The sequence below is a fragment of the Poeciliopsis prolifica genome, unplaced genomic scaffold (genome assembly GCF_027474105.1).
Source record: "Poeciliopsis prolifica strain line A6 unplaced genomic scaffold, Auburn_PproV2 SCAFFOLD009, whole genome shotgun sequence".
NCBI lineage: Eukaryota > Metazoa > Chordata > Actinopteri > Cyprinodontiformes > Poeciliidae > Poeciliopsis > Poeciliopsis prolifica.
In genome coordinates this window covers 6,353,975-6,377,898 of record NW_026562384.1, presented here as the reverse complement: position 1 = coordinate 6,377,898, position 23,924 = coordinate 6,353,975, and the positions used below count along the sequence as shown (strand labels likewise).

The window sequence follows — 23,924 nt, the reverse complement described above, 5'->3', positions numbered from 1 at the left end:
TTCAATTTTCTCATTCGCCACAGGAAACCTAGGTTATTATTTTACCGGCCAATGACATCTTTATAGCACAGCAACATGGCATTTCCACCCTTTGAACTCATACATTTTGCAACTTCCGTTGACTTTACTAGAATTTTATTTGATAGACCATCACAAATAGCAGAGCCTGGGGGCAGAGAGAAAGCCTCTACGTCTAATTTCTGGAACACTAGTGTCAGTTTGTTTGTTACTTTTTTGGTACAATAACTTTTTTGGCAATAGTAGGACACGTATAATGACATTATCAAACTGAAACTATAAGCTAAAATTTAAGCTAAAGGAAATCATAATTAGCAGAGCTAGCATATGGGTCTAAACTGAGTCCTACACCTGTAGTTTCTTGCATGATGGCAAAGAAACAAACATATTGTTTTCAAAATTGTAACGTTACAAACAACTGACTAAGCACTTCATAAACTATACTTTGCTTTTCTTTAGGCAATGATGTAGAATTCACTGTATTTGCCAGTATTTTTGTTTAATTTATTTTAAAACCTAGCAGAAGTCATGTGTTCCATTACTATGTTTTTAATTTTTCAATTTTTTACATAGCAATTGCAAATAAATTACATTCTTGATTACATTGTCAATGACAGATTGCATTCTTGGATTGCAATGCTCAAAACGAGTTAAAAAAATAAATGTACTTTATTTTCTTTACATTCAAACATACTCCATTTATATTTGTAAAAATAAAAGATTTAAAATAAAAATAAGAACATGTAAGACTCCCATGTCTTCCTAGATTCCCTCTACAGTCCTTACAGTCCTTCTTTATCCTTGTACTAGCAACAGTTGGAGCATATATGTTTATGTAAATCAAAAGCATGAAATACACTGAGGCTTTCAGATATGTTTGATTCAGACTCTTTAGAGGGTGCCTGATACTGTGACTCAGTACAGCTTTGAAATGCATTATGTTTCATTATGTGGCTGCCTCCACAGTCTTCACCTTCCCCTTAGCTTGAATCCCACTTGGAAAGCTAGAAATTAGGGCACAGGCTCCCAAGACATTTTTTGAAGGAAGAAAAAAAAAAAGAAAAATACAAGGTTTCTAGAATAGTGCCATGTATTGTGAATGACAAGTGTTTCACTCTAACTGGTGGTCTGCAGCTAATTGCATTTCAAACCGTAAAAAAAAAAGGTGGGAAAAAGAGAAAGAAACAAAGAAAAGAAAAGAAATGCTTGCGTCTCCTTGGGGAATGAGAGAATATATCTGGAAATGGGAATGAAATGATAAAAAGGAAGAAAAGGTCAGACAGAAAGAGTGGACACCATCTTTGTTTGTTTCCAGGAAATTTAGTGTGTTTTCTTCAGAAGGGATTTTTGTAGTACAATTGATCTGTGACCTCTAGACCACATTGAAACTTAATGCAACTCATATCAACTTGATAAGGAGCTCATCTTATACAATCAAATCATACACTATTCAAGGTACATTAGTTGTCCAGGAACACTTAAAAGCCTTACTGAATTAATCTTTGTTCTGAAGCCAACAAGATGTTCTGCAAAGACAGGCTTTATCACCGGATCTGGCAGGTGGAACTCAAAGGACTTTCAGAGTAGAATGGAAACATCCTTTATCCCACAGTGAGAAAGGTCTGGTGTAATAGCAACAAAGTGTTATATAAAAAATATATATAAAATCTAATTTTTTTTATATTTTAAAGATATAAAAATATATAAAAAACAAAGTTAAGAATAATATGCTATACAATAAGGTCAAAATTATAGCATAAAATACTGTAAAGTTATCAAAAGGATGTAAGGATGCTTTCCTTAAGTACGAATGACAATGTTAATTAAAGCTGCCCAATGGAGCTAATTGCAGGTCAATCTAGGAAGAAATACTGTCTGTGGCTGCAAAATATACACAATTGTCCCAGAGGTTTAATTTTTAGCAGCGCCACAATCCTATATATAGCCAGTGCATTGAACTGAACTGTCAGATAGGTCCGAAGTCCAGATGGAAATGTAATTGAGAAATCTGTGGAACGATGTAAAAATTTGTCTTCACAGAAACTCATTCAATCTGAATGAGCTTGAGCCATTTAGTAAAATAAGGCCAACATTTTAATCTGTTGACGAAAACATGCTTTTAGTCTATATTCTAATGAGCTTGTAGAAATGCACAAAAATATATAAAGTCCAAATAATAGAACAAAGTAAGTACTTATATTGTGGCAAAATATGGAAAAATACTTTTACAAGACACTATAAACAACTTTGACAAGTCCTGCCATGCAACTTTTTTAGTTCACTGCGATAATGTAGCTTTTCTTTCACCTCTGAAGGGAAGTCAAAGTGAATAGCCCCCATCAAAGACTGTTATTAGCCTCACAAGGCCGATACCTTTGGTCTCCCCCACATTGGCGCTGCTGTGGAAGGAAGAGTGATGCCAATATAACTTAGCAGACTCATATCCTGGTCACAAGGCTGGGAGGTCCTTCTTAGGCAGGGGGAAGCCTGCCTATGGACGCAGCTCCATGGACAGCTGTCAGGATGAGTCAGGTGAATGTGGGCAGACTGAAAGTCGCTGTGTTCCTTATGTCAGGGAACGAAATCTTCCTGCACTGATGCAGCTTCCAATCCAGTCAATGTCAAAGTATGAGTAACCGCTTTGACAGGAAACCATAACATGCAGTAACTCCCATCTGTAGAAACAATAGATGACAACGCAATTGTGAAAGATGCTCAACTGTGGCTAATCGTGAAAATGTTTCCTTATTAGTATGCAGCAGTTCCAGGACTACCATTATGATAAGATGCCGTGCACCTGGAAAATAAATGTAAAGCGTATCTATTGCTTACGATTTTTGCTGTCATCGTAAATGTCAAAATGTGATTCTTGAACGCTTCAATCAAATATGTAAATCCAACAAAGCAGATTCAGAGACGATCTCTGTTTCTATTTTCAATTTTCTTGTGCCACACACACTAAGATATTTGCATGTACTCAATTATATATTCAGCGTGTGACAAACATGTGCACCTCCTCATAATGAGGGGGAATTATTTATAGCATGCTGTGCTCTTATCATTTGTCGGGCCCAACAGGTACAAAAAAGATGAAGTTCAAGGACTCCCAAACTTGTCCTCCCAGCAAGCTGTTACTTGGGCAAACATTCATCATTCAAGCACACAATTACACGGCACCTAATCCGTCTTCTCTCCAGAGTATTAATTGGATAAACAAATCTTAGTTGCGCCATGTGTAAAGCAGTCTCCTCTGTTCCTTGCAGAAATAAATCCTGCACACTAAACAGTTTTGATGATGCTGCTCCATCTCCCAGTAAAGCATGCTAAAAGCATTGGGCTTTCTCATCAGAAGCCATCCTGAAGTCGTCTATGTTACAGATATATCTTCTGACCCCAACATACTCGAGTTTAAGACAAAGTTTCTTTTATCTGCTATGTCTTTTTTCCCCCAAAACCAAATATTGTGAAACCAATACATATGTTTCAGCAGAACACAGTGAGAGGAGCAGGACAAGCAGTGCTGTATTACTCTCTGCTCCGTTGTAATCTTTGTGTACCTTGAGAACAATAATCGGCCGATGCCCAGTTGAAACCACAATGTTGGCAAAAAATTGCTCTTCAGAGGCATAAGAGGTGAAAAGTTACGGTGCAGAGACAGTGCAGTTTGTCAGTGGAAATTTTGCCAAAAACAGCAAAGCAGAGGTTTATGAGAGCTGTGAGCCTGTTTAAAAGGGGGGTGTGAAGTTTAAAGAGTGGCCTCCGGCCCCTCCAGATAATCTATTTATGTCAGTCACACTTCATTAGACCCAAACCAAAAATATTTGACACTTGAATATGTTTATCACATGTCTCAATGTTATCAGTCAGTACCGGGACAACAAGATAAAAGTGTATCTCTTGCTTCAATGGGTTTTCATGACCTTGAAGCTGTGAAAACATTATTTTATTAAGCTTTTTTTCTTCCATTGGTGACATTTCCAATCACTTATGTGGGATACTAGGATGTTTCGGTTATTCAATAAAATGTGACAGACTGCTGCGTTTTCTTTGAACATGTTCACCCTGTGCAGTATCAGTGCAACGGGAGCCGTCTCTGGAGGCTGTTGTTGTTGTTTGAACCCTTGAACCGACAGACTTAAAAGCTAGCGCAAACAAATACACAAAAGGGGATGAGTGAAAAATACTTCTGGTAAAATTCTAAGGCCAAGAAAGGTTAACTCAGCCGTGTCAGAGAGACAGTTTCTTGTCAAAGAAACAGAGGGGAAATGTGTGTGAAATGTATTTTTAAAGATTACTGTCACATATGGTTTGAATTGATTTCAAAGTTAGTTGCTTTACAAAGCGATTTGCGCCGAGGCAAAATTTCTTTGTTTAGAAATGTCATATTCTTTCATGATGTCTAGGCTTATGTTACCAACATGTCTAGTAATATACTTTCATTGTAAACTGGGACATCCAGCCCTGTGTTGGACTGCCGATCTCACCATGGTGTACCCCGCCTCTTGCCCATTGACCGATGGAGATAGGCACCGGCACCTCTTGTGACCCCACTTGGGTTAAGCATATAAGATAATGGATGGATGAGTTGGGGCATCTATAAAGAGGACATCTCTTCAGAATAGACTCCATAAATTCCCTGTACTTTACGCTCAAGGCATGGCAGACAAACAGCTTACAGTTACAGGAAAATTTTTTATCTGCTATCATTGGAAGCCGTGCTGACAAACCTGAGCATTCACAACAAGGTCTGGTAGCTGCAGTGTAGCAGAGAGCAGGGGTGGAAGGAAAGAGAAAGGTCAGCACCCTCCTCAATAGAGGGTGCTGACGGAGGGTGATTGACAGCATTAAGACCCACCTCCTACCTCTGACTGGTTGTTTCTAGTTAGCACTGGAAGCACTGGGAGAAGCCAGATTATCTCAATATGTCACAGATTATCTGTCATACTGTTGACAGTTTTAACAAATATGTAAATATATATATATATATATATATATATATATATATATATATATATATATATATATCTGCTATATATATAGTGTGTAACTTTCATGAACATATATATATATATATATATATATATATATATATATATATATATATATATATATAATATATATATATATATATATAATCTGATATATATATATCTGATATATATATATATATATATATATATATATATATATATATATATATATATATATATATGTTCATGAAAGTTACACACTATAGCTTTAACAAACAGACAATCAGTTATATGTTACCAACTTTAAATGTTCTTGACATCTAGACTTGATCAATTTGAACCCAGCACCTTGATGGGCTAAAAACAAGGATTTAAATAACACTGAATGTGGAGGGGTTGTTGGAGTCAAATGCAAGTTTGAGTATTTCAGAAAGTCCTCATCCAATAGGACTTTCATCTAGAACTATTACTCCTAAATGTCTTGTTGATTTCAGAGGTCAAAGCAATAACTGGCTGAAAAGAAACAGTGGCTCAATCAGCTAGTCCTTGAAATCAAGGTATGTGGAATGCCATTTCTGGATGCACAGCACATCAAACTTTCAAGGAAAAAGGTGATGGCAGCATAAAACGTTCTCCCTTTTACTAATGGTTTGGTCTGACAGTGATGTTATAATGGTGTGGGGAATTTTCTGTACTTATCTTGGCATCAACTGAGTCCTAAAAGCTTTGGCATGAAATTACCAAAACTATAAAAGTACGAAACGTTGAAAACTGCTCCATCTGCTCCAAGTCCATAAATTTGCTGGTCATTTTGCCTAGTCAAAAATGACAAATTGAATTTGTCATTTTCTTATCTAGTTGTTTATAATTAGATGACACACATAACATAGATAAAGAGAGATACTTTTGCACACACACACACACACACACACACAAAACACAGTTTCCTTCATTCTTGGTGAATTTATAGTCTAAATTCAAGTTTCAAGTCTCCCTCAGCACAGCTGGATCTTTTTGTGAAACCATGCTGCCGAGAATCAGAAATAAACACCAAGGCTGTTTTTTTCCCAATCTGTCAGACTTTCTTGTAACCCTTTTAAGTGGATCCTTGGGCCCATTGTTAAGAGAGCACAATTTTGTGTTAAAAATTGATTGGACCGTTTACTGAGGCATTTCCCCCCTAGTAAAAATGGTCTGGAGATGTGTATGACTTCCTGGATTAAAGTTCTGACTTAAGAGGTTACTATTGTTCCTGACTTGTCCACTTCGGTTCTTTCATACAGGCAGTTCTCACAATCCTGTCCTCCACACTTCTATTTTGAGAACTTTCTGATAAAGCAAAGGTCAATGTGTTGTCACATGTCTGGGTGCTGGTGCTTTCAAACTGTGCATGACAGATAATTAGTTTGTGACTTTGACATAAAAAATGTCATTAATATATCTTTAGTATCACCAGTGTCAAATGTACTATATATTCTAGAATATTCCGTGTGGTAATAATAGTAGGAGACAGAGAAAGTTATTCCAGCTCTCACGGTTCTAAATGTTTTGATTTTTCATTATGGGAATAAGGCATTCACTAAGAAAGGATTTCACAACACGGTCTAACAACATTCCACTCACACTCACACTTCCTCATCCATTTCAACTAAATTGAAATGTCATTTAATTTGACATTTTAACTCCCTTTTAAGTTCCCTTGTAAACAGACTAAACTGCTCCGCTCAGTCCTCGCTCGGTTTTTACGTAAGCACTAATTAAACCGTATATGGCTAAGTACGGTGAGGACCACGCCCAGAACACCTCCATGTTCCTCGGGCTTGCTGTGGCGTGTGGTCGCCCTCCCTCCCTGCCTCCCTCTCTGCCAGGAAGTTCAGGAACTCGGTCACCGCCCCGGCCTTCCCCCTCCCCACCACCAACGATTCGTCTTCTCCATTGTTGGGCAACAGTCTATCTCATCGAAACGGTCTTAACCGAAACTCCCCACGCGCTGAACGGCTTCTAAACTTTTCCAAACGTTCGTTAACATTTTGTCACATTCAGTTCGAGAGGAAGAGGCTTTGACTTGTCGACAGGCGAGCGCAACTGACGGGAGCCTTTAAGGTGAGGAAAACTTTTGAGGCGAAGAATTCCATACTTCCCATTCCTCCATTTTGAACTTTTAAACTCCAGTTAATTCTAAGCGATTGTTATCCTAGACTTAACGGGATATCAACTTCTCTCACTGTGAATTATCAAACTGTGTCTAAGTACTCGATTATGTCTATCAGCTTTAACGTAAAAAAAGTTTTTTTCTTAGCAGCAAGGCTGAAGAAAAAAGGCTAAGCTCGGGATTTGATGTTATTCAGCTAGCGTTAGCAGTAGCAGGGGTATGGAATGCTGGGGTGATGTTAGCAGGTATTAGCGTATGCACGTCAAGCTAAGCTGACTAAAAATGAAGAAGTGCTTGCTGAGGTTTGTTTTACTTCCCCATCGAAGGGAACCTAGTCAACTGTGTTATTTTCATACTATAAATGGACCTGTATATAAACTGGGGCAAATAAAACGGTAATACTTTAGAGTTGCTCGGGGCAACAGGTGTTACCTGAGTAGCTTAAAGGAATAGCAGCTGAGTTTAGGCGACACACGTTCATGCGTATCGACTAAAATGAAAGTTCGTTGTATTTTGGAAACTTTAGTCATTCAATATTTCTCAATTTCTAGCTCATATATGTTGGTGTGGACCCTGTTTTAGTTTCATTTTTTTTTTTACTTGGGAAGATTTTACTTTAAAGGTTTAATGCCGCACCCAGGTGGATTGGGTAAACACATTTGAAGTTGAGCTCCTCCTTCTTTTTGGAATCACAGGAGGAGGAAACGTCCTACCTTAATATATTGGCAATTGTAGTTGTTTTTGGGAGGGAGAAATGTGCATTTCAGACATTCTGTGGGCACAGGCTTACATCAGTGCTTTTATTCTGTGTTGTGATGGAAATACAAAATTGGAAGTACATTTTAACATGTGGTATGGCATGCATCAGCTAAAGCAGATTTTTAAAATTCAAACTTAACAAGGTCAACAGTATTGCACTTATAATCAACTGAAATGCAAATTTGGGTTAATAATTCATATCAGAGCCTAGCATTAACATAGTTTTTTTTTTTACATCCCACCAAAGGATGTCCAGCAAACAAGACCGAGGTTAGCATTTCTCAGAGACCACAGCTCTTTTGCCTCACATCTGACCTGAATAAAAGGCTGATTAGCAGGCTTTTGAAACACTTGATTGGATGCAGGAGTTAAAGCTATTGTGTGAATCAGGTGTGCTGGAACAGTAATGCATCTAAAATATGCAGGGTAGTGGTCCCTGACTACCAGGATTGAGAAACACTGGCCTGTTAGATTCTAAAAGAACTGGGTTGATTCTAATAAAAAACATAGAGCCGTTCCTTTGTGTTTCCTCTAAGATCACACCCTGACTCTCATACCAGCAATCGATGCTCGGCCGCAGATTGCTTTTGGGTCTGAAGAATGTCCCCCTTTTGGACAAAAGGGGGAAAATGAGGGCAGGCTCATTAAGAACTGCATCCAATCAGAATGTTGTGAGCACCATGTTTAAAACTTCTAGGTTTTGTTTCTAGAACTGTAAAATCTAAAAAATCAGTAACACTTTGAGAATGAAAGGTGAGATCGGCACCAGAATAACATCAGGTCTCTTACCTTCCTGCAGTTTTGTTTTGAAATCATCAGTTGCAGAGTTTAAGTAGGTCAATGTGCTGCTTACAACTGTGCTCACAACTCAAGTTTTTTTTCTTCTCTGAATCCATAAATATTGTTTCCGACTCAGTTCTTCAACACTGTCGGGTCTCTCAATATCACCATGCGATGTTTTTAAATCTTATTCCAAAGCCACGCTCCTGCTGGAGCTATGGCAGAAATATATCATCAGTGCTCCCCCATCCACCCACCCCAATAATTTCGCATCACGTTTTTTGTAATATTGGGTCCTTTGTTGACAATCTAGGCTATGAGCTGGTGATGACTTTGTTCTTGCATTACAGCTGACCAACTTTTTAGTTTCACTCCTAGCCTTCGGGGGTTGCTGATTGCCCTTGTTGCCCCACGTTTGATAGTTAATCAATAGAGTTGCAGTGGGTGTCTGAAAAGAAAAAATGAAATTGGGCCACAGTGTTATTGTGTGCATCCTTTGACTGCCCTTCTGTAAGGGAAGGGCGTTGACTCTATAAAGGACCTTTTTAGTATTTTGAACATTTTCAGATAAACTCACTGAGAGTATTATGAAAAGATGTTCACAATAGAAAGCTAGTGTTTAAAAGTCTTTATTTTTAACAGCTCATAACACGCGTAAATTCTGTGACAGACCGTATAGGGGTTTTTCGAGTCAGACTAGCTTTTAAATGATCAGGAAGATCCATTTATAATCAACCCAGAGTGTTGATTGTATTTACTTAGTTTATGTACATTGCTTAAAAAAATATTCTGGTGGGGGGAAAAAAAAAACAATCTAGAAAAATAAAGTGAGTTTGACTGAGACATTTAGCCAGTGTCATTTATAGACTGCATTGTTTTATTATTACCTGATACAAATTTATTTTTCCTGTTGTTTTGGCAAACAGACATAAATTTCCCAATGTTAATCTGGACTTTAATTAGCATTAGCAATTTCAAGTACAAAATTAATCAACATGCCATTGTAAGTACATGTTCATAACACGGTTTTACTTGTATTTATGCTCTTGCGTTTCACATTAAACTCGTATCGTGTGAATGATAATTGCATCAATGATTACTCCCATAAACTGCCTTTTACTGCGTAGCTCTGCTAGGATCAGTGTTGATCTGATGTGTGGTGACTTTTCTCATGTAATCCTCCCATATCTGTTTGCATTCTTGCTGTGAGCCGTTGAAGATCACTTATGCAACCTCTCTGTGTTGGGCGATTTGGGAAAGGGGGGGAAAAAAACCCGCAGCATTTCAAACTGAGATTAAATGCTTCTGTTAAAGTTGCAGCAGGAGGCAGATGTAGCTTGACTGTGGAAAGGGAATCTAGCATTTCATCATCAGTGGCTTTGCAATACAGGATTGATGTTGGACAAAAAATTATGCTAGATAGCAGACTTTGTCAACCCCACTTGTTAAAAAAAGAGTTGGAGAAAGTTTTTGTCTTCTGAAAATTAACAATAAAATGTTTTATAAGTTTTCTTTTGTCTGGTGAAGATGGGTTTGATATAGTTTAAATTATATATATATATTTTAACTAAATACTGCTGTCATTGTCTTTCTCTGACTCTGCGCTTAAATAATTTTTTTGTGCTGCTTTTTTTTTCCGTCCTTGTTTTTAGACCAAAACGTTTTTTTTGTAATATGTTGAATAACTTTTTTGAAACTTTTCTTATGGTAGCAGACAATATGACTACCATCAACACACCTAACATCAACTTCAAATGGGATCCAAAGAGCCTGGAGATTCGTACTCTGGCAGTGGAGAGCCTATTGGAGCCCCTTGTGACCCAGGTAATGGAAACTCATAATAAATGTTCTCATTAAAGTTTATGAAACAAAATTGCAAATAATAGTATTCAATATTAGCTGAATATCTAATATTCAGCTAATAATAATATTAATCATAATATTCAACATTCAGCTAATAATATTATGAATATTATTAATAATATTCCATATTATTATTGAATAATATTAAATATTAGCTTATTGGTCAATATTTTCTCAAATGACAGAAAAAAGAATATTAAAATGGTTGGATTCTGCCTTTAAAATAAATGCATCATGACTATAGGCAATATATATTCTGTCAAATACATAGCTGATATATATTTGTGTTTCTGCAAAGGTCACTACTTTGGTCAACTCAAGCAACAAAGGTCCATCTAACAAGAAGAAGGGGCGCTCTAAGAAGGCTCATGTTCTGGCTGCGTCAGTCGAGTCTGCTACCCAGAACTTCCTTGAAAAGGGAGAAAAGATCGCAAAGGAAAGCCAATTCCTTAAGGATGAACTCACTGCTGCAGTGGAGGATGTCCGCAAGCAAGGTACATTTACAAAAAACACACATTTAAAAGATGCATGCCACAGTATTTGGTATAAAGTGCTTCCCTAGAAACGATAGAGAATAAATAAATCATAAGTTGTATGGCTATCGCTTTTCAAGAGAAGACCTTAAAATAATATTTTAATGTTTTTTTTTTTTGTTAGTTTGCAACAGGCTATAAAAGCTTCATAATGCACACATTGTTTCTCATAATCTTTAGGTTGATAACATAATTGTACTTTGTATTGTCTATTAACATTGCTGATAAAATAACTGACAACTTAAGCTTTCAAAATAAATAGAAAGCACAAAATAAAACTGTCATTTACCTTATTTAATGACAGTTTTATTAACTGTCATTAGCAATTAATACAACAGTTAATTAAAGCTAAATCTAAGCGGATTTATTTATTTATTTATTTTTAAATGTGTTTTTCTTTTCATGGTTTATGCAGCTGATTGTCTGAAAATTAAGTTTCCAGGCATTTTATCACTGACCTTATCTGACATAAAATAACCCAAAAAGTATTTTCGTCTAGTTAGAAATCCTAACTTAAGCCAGATGTTGAGGTTTTGATAATTTGTGTAGTAACTTATTCTGGCTGAATTCTAGTCAAATGTGTGAAAACAAAAAATGTTTCTTCTGCTTCAGAAATTCTTACTTGCAAATGTTACAATTTAATGACTGTTTTGTCATCCTGTCTCAGCTGTATGATCAGTTCACCTGTGTGGTACTGCAGCCAACAGTCTCTGTCACTGAGACTGTTGGCTGCATTATTGTAAAGAGTAAAAGCCCTTTTTGGGAGATGCTAAATTCTGTTGTTCAAAATAATCTCATAACCTTTTAACAGCATGTCTCTTCAAACATCCTGCACTATCCTTTTAAAAGAAATATTCACTGAAAATGTGTTTTGTACATATAAACTAAGTTTCTGGGATTGCAGCAAGAAAAAAAGCAGCCAACGGTCTGAATTATTGTAAAGAGTAAAAACCCTTTTAGGGAGAGCTAAATTCTGTTGTTCACCATAATGAAACTCTATAGTAGTTTAGCAAGTCATGTACAGAAATCAGACAGATTTGATCAAACTGGTAGAGCATGTCTGCTGACAGTGCAGCAGACATGCAATCGCTTGCGGTACAATACCAGTTATTTGGAGTGGAGCTTAGTTGAGGACTCACAACTGACTATTAAAAAAAATATTGTTACTATCAAGTCTTGGAATTACTAAATGTTTCCGTTTGTATCTTAACATATTTTTGCAAACACTGACATTACTAAGCCCCATTTTACCCATTTCACACCTAGAGTATGCTTGGGAACAGAAGTGTGTGTTTTAATTTCGCATTTGATAAAAGATCAGAATTTTTTATTTTTTTATATAATTTTTTTTAACCTGTCAGTTTTAACAAACTGTGATGATCGTCCTATCAAAATTGTTTATTCCAACACTTAGAACCTTTTGCTGTCTGGAGGTGGATTGTGGAAAAGATTTGCCTACCCATCTGCTTTAAAAGTTTCTTATTTGTTGGATTGAGGAAGTGATCTGACGCTGTTCTATCCACCGCTGTATCGGCTTTTTAATTAAAATGTCTCCCTTTTAGCTGTTGCCACAGAGATCAGAGTGGTGTGGTGCATGAAATGATAAAGGAACATGGTTTCCAGCTGCCTCTGACTGTAGATTTATTTAAATGTTTGTATCCTCCTGTGTGGGTAGGAGTCCACCCACTCAGCTTCTACTTCCAATTTAATTTTGCGTCTCCAGACAGAAGTCGACCATCAGCTCAGCAGCCAGTGAAATAAAGAGTCTTCTTGCGATGCTACTTTCCATCATCCTAGAATGGAAGCCAGTCTCATTTGTGGTTCTGACCAAACATCTGAGCCTTTTGAACCAGGGAGGTTCGGCTTGAGGGTGGGCTGTTATTACCATGTGACGTGACATCTGTGTCACACTGTCTTTTCCTCCCAGATCTCCTCTGCTCAGGTTCTGCTCTGTGTTGTTGGGCGGTGGACGACATGTCGCTGAAAGCATGTGCAGCACTCGGTGCCCAGGAATGTTAGTGTAGTTTGGGTGAGCTGTCACTGGGCTGGAATTCACTGCCTGTTGTTTGCTGGTGCCTAGGCCTGGCTGTCAGCTATGCCACGCTGCTCAGTGGAGCGTGTTTAGACTGATAATACAGCCATTGACTAGGGTAACACCACCTTGGATTCAGGAAGCTCTTTCCTACCCAGCTGTAAGCCAACAGCTGTTTAAATCTGGATTATGATTTATAATGGGCGATTGGATGACTATTGCCCATTTCAAAATGGGCGTTGAAAAAAGTGGTTTTCCCTCAAGCAATTAGATATTTTACACTATTTTCATTTTAGCATTCATGATACATCTATACAAAGCATGCAATGTATACATCTCTCACCATGGAAGACTTTCTTTACTCAGCTGTTTCTCCCTACATGTGTCCTTGCTCTCTCTCTCTTGCCCTTCCCACCTGTCTCTTTGCTGTCCTTTTGCTTGAGAGGCTTATTGTGTGACTTACATTTTAATCATTTCATCATGCACACAGTGGGCTGCAGATGAGCGTTAGATAGATGGAAGTTTATTAAAGGAGCACAGATCACTATCTCCCTTCCGAAAATGGCGTTATTGATTTTTCTCCTTGGGGGTGAATATCAGCCTAAGGGGGCTGACTCTGCTTGAGGTCTATGTTGTCGGTCATTTGCACAAACTATTATGAGTTTGAAGTGTCGGAGTAAAGAGAATGATCTGCATGAGCTGGTAGTTGAAATCTGATTTTTACATATTTTAGTTTGATAGGATTCTTTGTATACAGCTTAAAACCCAAGGACGATGTAATGAGGGCTGAAACAATCAATTATTGAAATAACTAATTTAGCAATTGATAAATTAACTGTAGCATTCAGACTCTAAGACATGACATTTGCTGAAAGAACAACACCTTCAAAGTTTATATTCTACAAATAATTTTGGCTTAATATTAGCACTAAGATGAAAAACCTTCTTTGTAAATATTTTCAACCCAGAACTCCTTAAGTGGTATTTTCCCCCAGTTCAAATTCTGTGTAAAAGGGGAGGGGGAATCCTACTTGGCTCATATTGCTATCCAATTATTAAATCAATTGTCAACAAATCTGTATTAATGTTAAGTCAAGCATAAATAGTTGAGCTATCCACATGTTGTTGGATGTATTTTTTTTTTAGCTGCACATGCATTCTCTGCCACAGATGTTCAAGTGTGCACTTGATATTGGTTTGAACACCATTGTTAAAACTGATTCAGATTTGTCTTGCAAAAATAAGTTCAAATTTTTATTTTTGTGTTTACTTCTGTTGAATCATCAGTTGCAGTTTCTGTAGTGTAGCATTATTTAGTCCACCTCAACATAGTGTTTAGTTTAATGACTGACTGTGGTTGACGGCTCTAAGCAGTCTAAAGTGATTTTGGCTGTTAGTTTTAATTTAGGTTTTAGTTGGAGATCACTACATCTGTACCAACAGAACACACATAAACACAAATCCAACATCCAACATGAAACGGCTATTGGGAAGAGAAAAGACGGAAGCAGCAGAAACTTCACCTGGAAAAATACAGTGTGAAGCAGTAATAAAAACACTTCTATATATTGGTGCAGAGGGACGGAGAAGAAGCTAAAGCAACACTGACTGGATATTAGAAAAACCCAATGATCCATAGAGATGAAATGAAAGGCCCTTTTGATTCGATGTGCACTGCATACAAATGTTGCAGTAGTTGTTTAGTTGGAAAGTTTGCAGACAGGTGAAGAGGCCATTTGAGCTAAATGCCCTGGTAGAGCTTTTAGTACGGCAGGCATCTAATATAAACGGGAATCAAGACGGCAACGGCGGTGGGCGTCACAATGGAATAAAAAAGCAGGGTCAACTGGATAAGCTGGAGACACTGAGATCCATAGAAATTATGGGAACATATCACCACCTTATTTGGGCTACAAGCCCATATTTGTGTCCCCTGCTCAGAATGGATAATATAATACTTTTAGGCTAATTATTATTCTTTTTTCAAACAGCCTTATAGGGAACTTCACTACTTTTGGAAACTTCTGTTGATGCTATTTCAGGATAAGTCATTAATTGTGTGCATCTTGAATTTAAAAAAAGTCATGGTAACAATGTATTGAACTCAAAATACCCTCATTTACATCCAGTAATTGCACAGCATCAACCTCCTGGCTAAGAAGACAGTAATAGCGTATACAACCTTTTTCTTGTAGAAAGGCTGAAGAATATTAAAATTAATTTGTATCCCATCCAAATGCTCAAATAAATCAGTGAATTTTGAACTTGATCTATTATTTTTTTGACGTGTGAGCACACTGTACCTAAGTGCTGCCAGGTTGTGGTAACAATCCTCTTTGGTGTGAAATTTGCTACTTGAGGAAAAACTCTCAAAGTTTACTTTTTTTCAGGGACAGCGAGGTGCTTGGGAATGAATTTAGAGAAATCACAAAGGTAGTAGACATTTGAAAAGATTTCTTTCTGAGACATGCTGAAACATGCAAGTGGTTTATTTATGGAAGAGGATGAGACAGATGACATAAAATCATAATGACCGAGCTTGGTGAAATTGATCATTTTTAATTTAATTTCCTCTTGAGGTTTCAACCTCAAATATTCACTTATATGTAAATTACCCTAATTGTGTTTACTTATGTTGCAATATGGGCCCAAGAACCTTTTTATTCCGCTTTTAGAATTCTTGATGAGTTTGAAAATTAGTTTCTGAAGTCATATGTGAAGGTTCCTGTAAAACAGCAGTTATTTTTTTCTAGATTTTTCAGAGATTTTTCGTTTATTTGTTTTGAACTGGCTTTCTATTAATTGAGAGCCAATTGGCTGTCTTTAACATGTAGGATCGGACTGACCTCATTGCTTTCTGCTGCTGCACTAAGCTGGTCATATGATCGCTGAAGGTTTATGATTTTGCCCCGTTTGTTTCACAGTCGGCAGTGTCCTTCCTTGGTAATCAGCAACAATATAGACGTTATTATCTGTCACTTTTATTCGCTGCTTAAAAGTTTCAGTTGCCGTAGCTACACCGCTCCTCACATACCTCCCCACTTATTTTGTAAAAAAAAAAAAAAAAAAAAAAAAGCACGCATAAGGTCTATAGCCTCACCGTTATTCCTCTCAATGCTTCCAGTGAAGCTGTCATCCATGTTTTTATGTCTACTGGCTGACTGCCATTCATGATGCTGATGAGTGTCACCCAGAAAATGATGTACGAGCTGCAGGACTCCCGACGTGTTGGTTCAACGAGAGGTCGCATTTTTAAAAATAAGACCCGTGTGTGACTCAGGACACACTTCTAAACTAGAAAATAAATCACTCTTGCATGTTTGTTTTTTTCCTCTTTCCACGCGATTGAGTTGCATGCTCTGCAAAGCAAAAGAAAGAAAAAGAAAATGGAGCGGTTACTTTTTGACATTATTCTAATATGCCGAATGACAACTAATTTTTGACTATCAAAAGTTCGGTCTTGGATAATACAACTAAACCTTATGATTTGAAATTCTGTATTTAGTTTGTGTACAACACTGTAATATTTAAGTTAAAGAGTAGAAAGACTTGTCTATGAGCCAGAAAATCTAAATTTAAAGATGAGCATTAACTTTAATTGAAATTAAGTATGCTAAATAGAAGTTGGCTAATTAGGTTAATAGTAGAATAACCTAAATTATCATGAAGATTTTCCGTGCAAGTCCAAAAAAATGAATGTGATGACATTCGCTATAACCTTTAAAAGAAATGTGATTTTCTTGTATAATTCTTATTATAATTTGAGAATTTTCCTCTCATTCAGTACACACATTGACCCAGAAGAATAACTTATCAAGACGATAAAAAGATAAGCAGAGAGGAAGTGCAACAGAGCTTTGTATTTGTCTGCTGTCTACAGCACAACGTGCTCGTGCAAGAAAAATATTCATGTTTTATTTTTGCTGCTTCCTCCGGTTCATCTAAGTCTGTTTAGCATTACAGAAAAAAAAAATAAACAAGATAAATACCTGTCTCTTTTGTCTGGAAAACGCTGGTGTTGTTGTAAGGCCTTTTCATAGACTAAGTTTGCCTGTCGCTTTCGCTGAAGTAAAGGACAGATTTACTGTCTTGTTCATGATTTGAGGCTACAAAGGCAATTTGTGTGCCAAGTCAACTGTGCAGTCCCATCCAATGTGAGCCAATGAACAATGCTGGAAAAACCAGACAGTGAGCCATTGTTGTGGTTTTGACCTCCATTTTTTTTTCTTTTTTTGTCTATGAGCATGTCCATTGGGAAGTAGGAACACTGTGTGATGCATGCTGACCCCATCTGAGCAGGAAAGATGCGTCAGACAACTGCTACTCCTGCACACTCCCGTATTGCTAATAATGACTTTTGACGCAGTAAACATGTTGCGGAGAATGGACTGTGACTGATTTCAAACATGTATCATCTGTAGATTATCACCGTTACCAATACTGAGGACAATACAAGTTGTTTCTTTTATTGATGTTTCACAGGAGGCAGCTTCTTTTGTAACAAAATAAATGCCTTTTTATATTCTATTCTGGTAGACTTTTGAGTTTATACTGGAATTTAAATAAACACATACTTTACACAAAAAAATGTGAAACTGATAATTTTTTTTCTTTTTTTTTGTTTCACTCAGGTGAATCTATGCGACAAGCCTCTGGGGAATTTGCAGAAGACCCCTGCTCTTCTGTGAAGAGGGGCAATATGGTCCGCGCTGCCCGGGCCCTTCTTTCCGCTGTCACACATCTGTTGGTTCTGGCAGACATGTCGGATGTCTATAAACTCCTGGTGCAACTCAAACTGGTAAGATAACTTTAGACATGCTTCTTTTTTAACTCAAGTAAAATGTTTAAATTCATGTTTTAAACAAGTAAAGAATTTGTCAATTGTTTGAGTTGCTGTTGACATTGTGGCAAATGCCACTCACTCTCCAGTGTATGGATTCCCACTTGGTATCTTTTCTGCTGTCGAGCTGTATTGCAGGTATGTATTATGTGTTTGTTTATTGTGAGCCTGATTTAGAGGTTGATGCAACAGCTCTCCTCCTCGTGGTGTTGAAATGTTTTGAGCACCCAGGAGAGCAATATGAGGATTATGATTGCTGGTCGGGATCCGACACAGTGGTGTAGCGCATGCTGCCACAGAAAAGGACCAAAGCGTCATCTGAATACAGAGGATGGGCATCCTGAGAAGCCTGCAGCCAGCACATACTTGTAGCATTTATTTTAGGGCTCTGTACATAAAATCCAGGCTCTGCTGTGGTAATGTGACTTTCAACTGAAATCGCTGCTTTTCTTAACCAGTGACTCAACTAATGTGAAAAAAAAAAAGTCCCATGGGTTTCTGAAGAAATATGCACTGACCTTACTTGTGGTTATGCCAATTTATATACACAACTTTATATTCTAAAGAAAATTGGCTTTCCTTTGGACCAGCAGTCATATAAAACTTTGTTTGAAAGGTGTAAATGCTGTGAAATCTGCTATTATCTCTATTTCACGTTAAGGCCCTGTCTGCAATAACAAGGATAAGTAAAAAAAAAAAATAAATAATAATAATAATGCACTTGTTTAATGCAAGTTCAATAAAGTGTATTCTGAGATCAAATGAGAAACTGTCAAAGAAAACGGGAATGAGGGGGAGTTGATTTTAATGACTTTGCCCTACTTAAGATTTTGTCTTGAATTGTGACATTGTTAATGCTGATGTCGTTGCCTCCTTTTGGTGTTTTTGGTTGGACTCTTAAGAACCATGAAGATGCAGAAAGTTAGAGTATTGCTCCCCTGGTGTAAAATAAGATGCTATAACCGAAAAAGCCAATCCAAACTTGACTTTCCTAAGGGTTTTCGAACTTTATATACCACTGGTGTGCTATGATTCTCTGATAATACACCATATTTAATACTTCAACATAGAAAAGTACTACTTGGAATCCAATAAATTTTACACATATTGGGGGCTTGAGTGTTTCCCTGGTTTATATTGCAATCCCTGTGTTAGAACTAAAAGGTACCTCACAGTTTTCATTGAAATGCACCTTTGAACATTTGTCATTTTGACAATGATGTGTATATTATTTATGTTTACAATGCCTTCCATAGTTTCAATACACCCTGTTGTTTGTAGCTTCAATTTTTTTCAATTTTGTCTCAGGTGGAGGACAATCTGTTGAAAGTGCGGAACGCAGGAACAGAGCAGGAGCTGGGGATCCAGTATAAGGCCTTGAAACCAGAGGTGGACAAGTTGAACATGATGGCTGGCAAGAGACAGCAGGTAATATAAAGTAGCCAAGAGTTGGAATGAACTGAAAAGCCTGGATTTCATTTTATTTGCTTGGCATGTACCATGTAGGTACATGCCAACCAGACTTGTAACTATACAAGGTTGGGAACTTGCCTATTAAATGCTAATCACAATATATACAAGTGGTACCTTATTAAGTGAATCGAGGGACATATTCAGTTTTAATCCTGTTCTTATGACCTCTTCCAGGAAAGCTAATGCAATTTAAATTCACCTAATTTGAATTAATATGGTGCGTTTTTCAGCATTGTGTTTAACATGAATAATTCATCCTAAATATTCTTCAATTCCAAATATACGCTTTTGCAAATGTAAAATTTATGTATGTCTAAAGTAAGTGCATATCGATCAAAGACACATTTTGTAAAAAAAGAGATTTTATGTGAACAATTGTCAATTGTTCACAGAAGACAATTATGTCAATTGTTCACATAAGACAATTATGTGAACTTTACTTAATTGAGCTTAGCTGTGGTTGGTAGTTAAGGGGTGATAACCTAAGAGTTCATACTGGTGGTGAGACCCTCACTTTTAATGTTCAGGCTCTTCCTTTGCTTAATATTAATCAGGTTCCTCCTTTTTCTATGACTGTGGAATCTCACTAAAATCTGAATAGCAATGCATTAAATTGCAAAGGGACTTTATAATGGCCTGATTATGACTATTGTATTACCAGAGGGAGCAGAAATAAATCTGGGTTATTTATAACAACTCTTAGTGTCTCCATCAGGGCATGACAGGCCTATTTTAGATTGAAAGTCCATCATCCCTGTAAGCATTCCAGCTTTCAATTTAACCCCTGTTTCATCCCTTTTCATTTTACCCTCCTAGGAGCTAAAGGACGTCCATCACAAGGACCAAATGGCTGCAGCACGGGGGGTGCTGCAAAGGAATGTCCCTATGCTGTACACGGCATCCTGCGCCTGCCTGCAGCATCCTGACGTGGCAGCCTACAAGGCCAACCGTGACCTGATCTACAAGCAGCTGCAGCAGGCTGTTTCAGGAATCTCCAATGCTGCCCAGGCAACTTCTACAGAAGACTCAGCCCTGGCCCAGCCTGGGGGGGCCGGAGAGCTCGCTATTGCCCTCAACAATTTTGATGTAAGTCAAATGAGTGATTTACACGTCAGCCTGTTTGCAGAGGAAGTGTGTACGCAGCTGTTAATCAAAACACATCATCCATACCTTTCCAAATTCACATTTTAATAAGCTGATTATAAGTTTTAGATTTAGCAATTTTAAAGCAGAAACTTCACTGAATCATCAAGTGACCAAAAACCCTAAGGGGTTTGAACTTGAGGTGGAAATTAGGACAGGATGAGCAGACAATGTGGAACATGGCTGAGGGGTAAAGTGAGTCTGCTCTTGAGTCACTACTGCTTCATTTTTTTAATTTACTTCAGTTTCAAATCAATTAGATCTATTCTGCCATGAGTTTCATAAATTGAACTATATGTATAAATGACTAAATAACATAACAGTATATACATGAATAAAACCTTTCTCTTTCCCCTGCTTATTCAGGACTTTGAATACGATGTGTGTGTGGATATAAACTAAATTATAGACTTTTTTTTATTCCTTTTACCAGATATCCTAGATATATAATTACAGAAACAAATACAATAGGTGTACAAAACACCCGACCCACTACTCATAATATTGACATGAAACAAAACATCAAGATAACTGGATAGCTTAAAAATAGAGCTAATCAACCCAACGCTGCCTAGGGAGATAAATGCAAAGATGATTAGATTTCTATGACACTAACCTCTCTGACATGCAATGCATAATATTATTTACAGAAGGTGTGTTCAATTAAACTCCAAAGACATTCTGCAGGCCCACAATAACACAGCTCCATAGAAGCATGTGTTTTCATCATCTTCTTTTGTGTCAATTTCAATAACTGAGCCAGTACTAGTAAAATATTTAGTCATTTGACAAATAACATTTTCTATTGTATTCTGTTGGTATGTTGACGTGCATTCATAACTGTTTGTACAGTATCTATTGTACAATAAAACCAAATGTTTTTGTGTTTTTTTTGGTGGATGGATGAAGAAAAAAAAACTTGTTCCTTTTATTTTGTAATGCAACAGAAGTGCTAATAGATACAAAATTAACACTCTTCTACGAAAAATCTATAGAGCGATAACAAACAGAACAAGAAAACGTGTTGGTTAATCTCCACATTTAATGCTTCTATCAAAGCTTTGTGGTTGACTATAATTTAAGCAATTTAGATTTTTCTAAAACATCTGAATTATGCAAGGATGAAACAATGGATCGGTAGACAAGAAGCAGAAAAAAGTTTATCAAACAGTTGTTTGCATCTCTGTGCTTTCTGACATAATTTCAAATAATTCACTGATTGTGACGACACTGATGGCTACTTTTTACTCAGTAGCTTCCTTTACATTAAAGCAGGGTGTTTGTGCAGCCCAGTAGCCATTTAGGTTTGCTGTGTTCACTAATCAGATTGATCATATGTTTTCATCCAACAATTTCATCTGTCAAAGCCACTGAAGCTGATAATTGGTCAACTGCTGATTTCTCTTTGCATCTCTAATTAAATGTGGGAGGAAAGAAAACCTAGTGTTTGAAGAAGTTCTCTTACCAAATAGGTGTGATTGAATTTTGGACAGTTTTTTTTAAATTGGTAGGCAGATTAAAAGCACTAACAGCAAACATTTGTTCAAGTCACAGTGTGTTCTCAAAGCTTTCCTCCTCTTACTTTTCATGTTTTTTTAAGTCTGGGGATCTTAACTATGTTCTTTAAAATTCTTGTTGTTGTAGCGGGTTGCTAAAAATAAATGTGTTAGGTTTGCTGTACCACAGCAGATGAAAACAGAAAGCCTTTTAGTCCAAAAAAACTTGCATCTGCTTTTTGTCTGAAAATCACCTCTCTAAAGTCTATTTTCAAGTGCTAGTCAAAATTAGTACCGTAAATGAGTCAACCTCTGACTCTCTTTCTGTCCCTCTGTTTTCTCCTCCGTCTCTCCCTTTGCCTGTTGCCATGGTGATATGACACGCAAGCATAGGAGGTCAGATGAGAATGAATGGAGGGAGCTGGAGGTGCCTGTGTTGGAGGGCAATCTGCCTAAACAAACTACAATTATAATAACTGAGCAGTTTAAATATGTTGTAGCAACAAAGCATCTAACAAGCTGAGTCCAGATATTGAGGCCTTATTTTCTTTAGTGCCACTAACCTGAAAAAACATTAGAGCCACAGCTAGAAACTGTCAAATGCTTTTGAAATGCATCAACAGCAGAACTACTTGTAGCTGTTAACAGACTTCCCCTACAAAGTCGGACCTAATTAGAGTCGTCTTGTGCTGCTGAAATAAAAGAAACAAGACAAGGTTATATTGGTGTCTCATTACGCAAATGGAAACACATCTATGAATCCTATTGACTCATAAGTGTTTTACCAATGCATATGAATCTAGCTTGGGCTGGTTTGTGATTTATAAAGGTGTTGCAACCTTGAACTGAAATATCACAACATTAATCTGTTATGGTATTAAGAAAACTATTGCATTGCTGTTAAAATGTCACATGTCACAGTTATTTAGTATAGCTTCAATATCTTAATTTATAGTTTCTCTGATGTAGAAGTGCTAGTAAAGAAGCAGAGAGAGAGAGAGAAAACTCTGGCATCAGTGAATTTTATACATGCACACACACAACAGTCAGCTATTTTATGTGCTCTTGACACAGACTTTTAAATATGTTTCAGGTATTGATATGTTGAAGATCAAGGCTGAAAATTTAATTTATTCCCAAGTAGTTGGATTGAATTTAATGTTCAAGTCGGCTAAAACATCAGTGGACTGGAAGACCATTATAAGGCCCAAGAGGCACTGATGAAAATATTTTGCTAAAAAGACATTGTCCAAGCTACCTGGGTTGCTCTCTTCTAGGTCCCAAACCACAGGGTTGTTGTATTTTTTTTATGACGGGAATATTTTCACTCAACCAAATAGCCATCTTTTAAGCAACTGAAAAATGGAGGAAGATCAGTGATCCCATGTGATAAAGTCATACATTGGCTGTAATGATGAAATCAGAGAAAGGATAATTTATCCCACTCAACCTTTATTCTCACTTTATAGGTCCTCGAATAAAACCCTCACAAGAAATAGAGACATCCAACACTAGACTTTTCCTTTTCCTTTGCAAGGATCTTCTTACGGTGCTTGTGAATCTAATTACATTCAACTTTATTTCTGACATTTTTACATGCATCCTTTTAATACAAGTGAACATGTTGAGTGAATTTTTTTTATGTTAATGACAAAAATACACACTAACCTTTACAAGAGGTCAGAAATATTAAACTGATGTGAGCAGGGGAGAATAATACTAACCTACATACAGATTCATTCTTGTCCTTGTTTTTCATTTCTAATATTTTTTTTTTCCATTTAGATTTTTAGCTGTGGGCAAAAGTCTGCTTTGTCCTGATTTTGAAGGTTTTTAGACAAGTATGCTCTTCGGTAATTAATAAA

General features: G+C 37.0%; 1 protein-coding gene across 2 annotated transcripts in view; it reads left to right on the top strand.

The window, feature by feature from the left end:
• The first annotated feature begins 6,807 nt into the window (after positions 1–6,807).
• The window catches only part of ctnna1 (catenin (cadherin-associated protein), alpha 1), a 71,616-nt gene continuing 54,499 nt past the window's right edge, over positions 6,808–23,924 (top strand). Inside the window, exons 1-6 of one of the 2 annotated variants that reach the window (XM_055033967.1) lie at positions 6,808–7,091; positions 10,394–10,503; positions 10,841–11,036; positions 17,739–17,905; positions 19,256–19,375; positions 20,237–20,506. In XM_055033967.1, the coding sequence (XP_054889942.1) occupies positions 10,399–10,503; positions 10,841–11,036; positions 17,739–17,905; positions 19,256–19,375; positions 20,237–20,506 (858 nt within the window). In that variant the 5' untranslated portion in view covers positions 6,808–7,091; positions 10,394–10,398. Of the gene's footprint in view, positions 7,092–10,390; positions 10,504–10,840; positions 11,037–17,738; positions 17,906–19,255; positions 19,376–20,236; positions 20,507–23,924 lie in introns of both variants that reach the window. The other variant, XM_055033966.1, reaches the window with a different exon arrangement.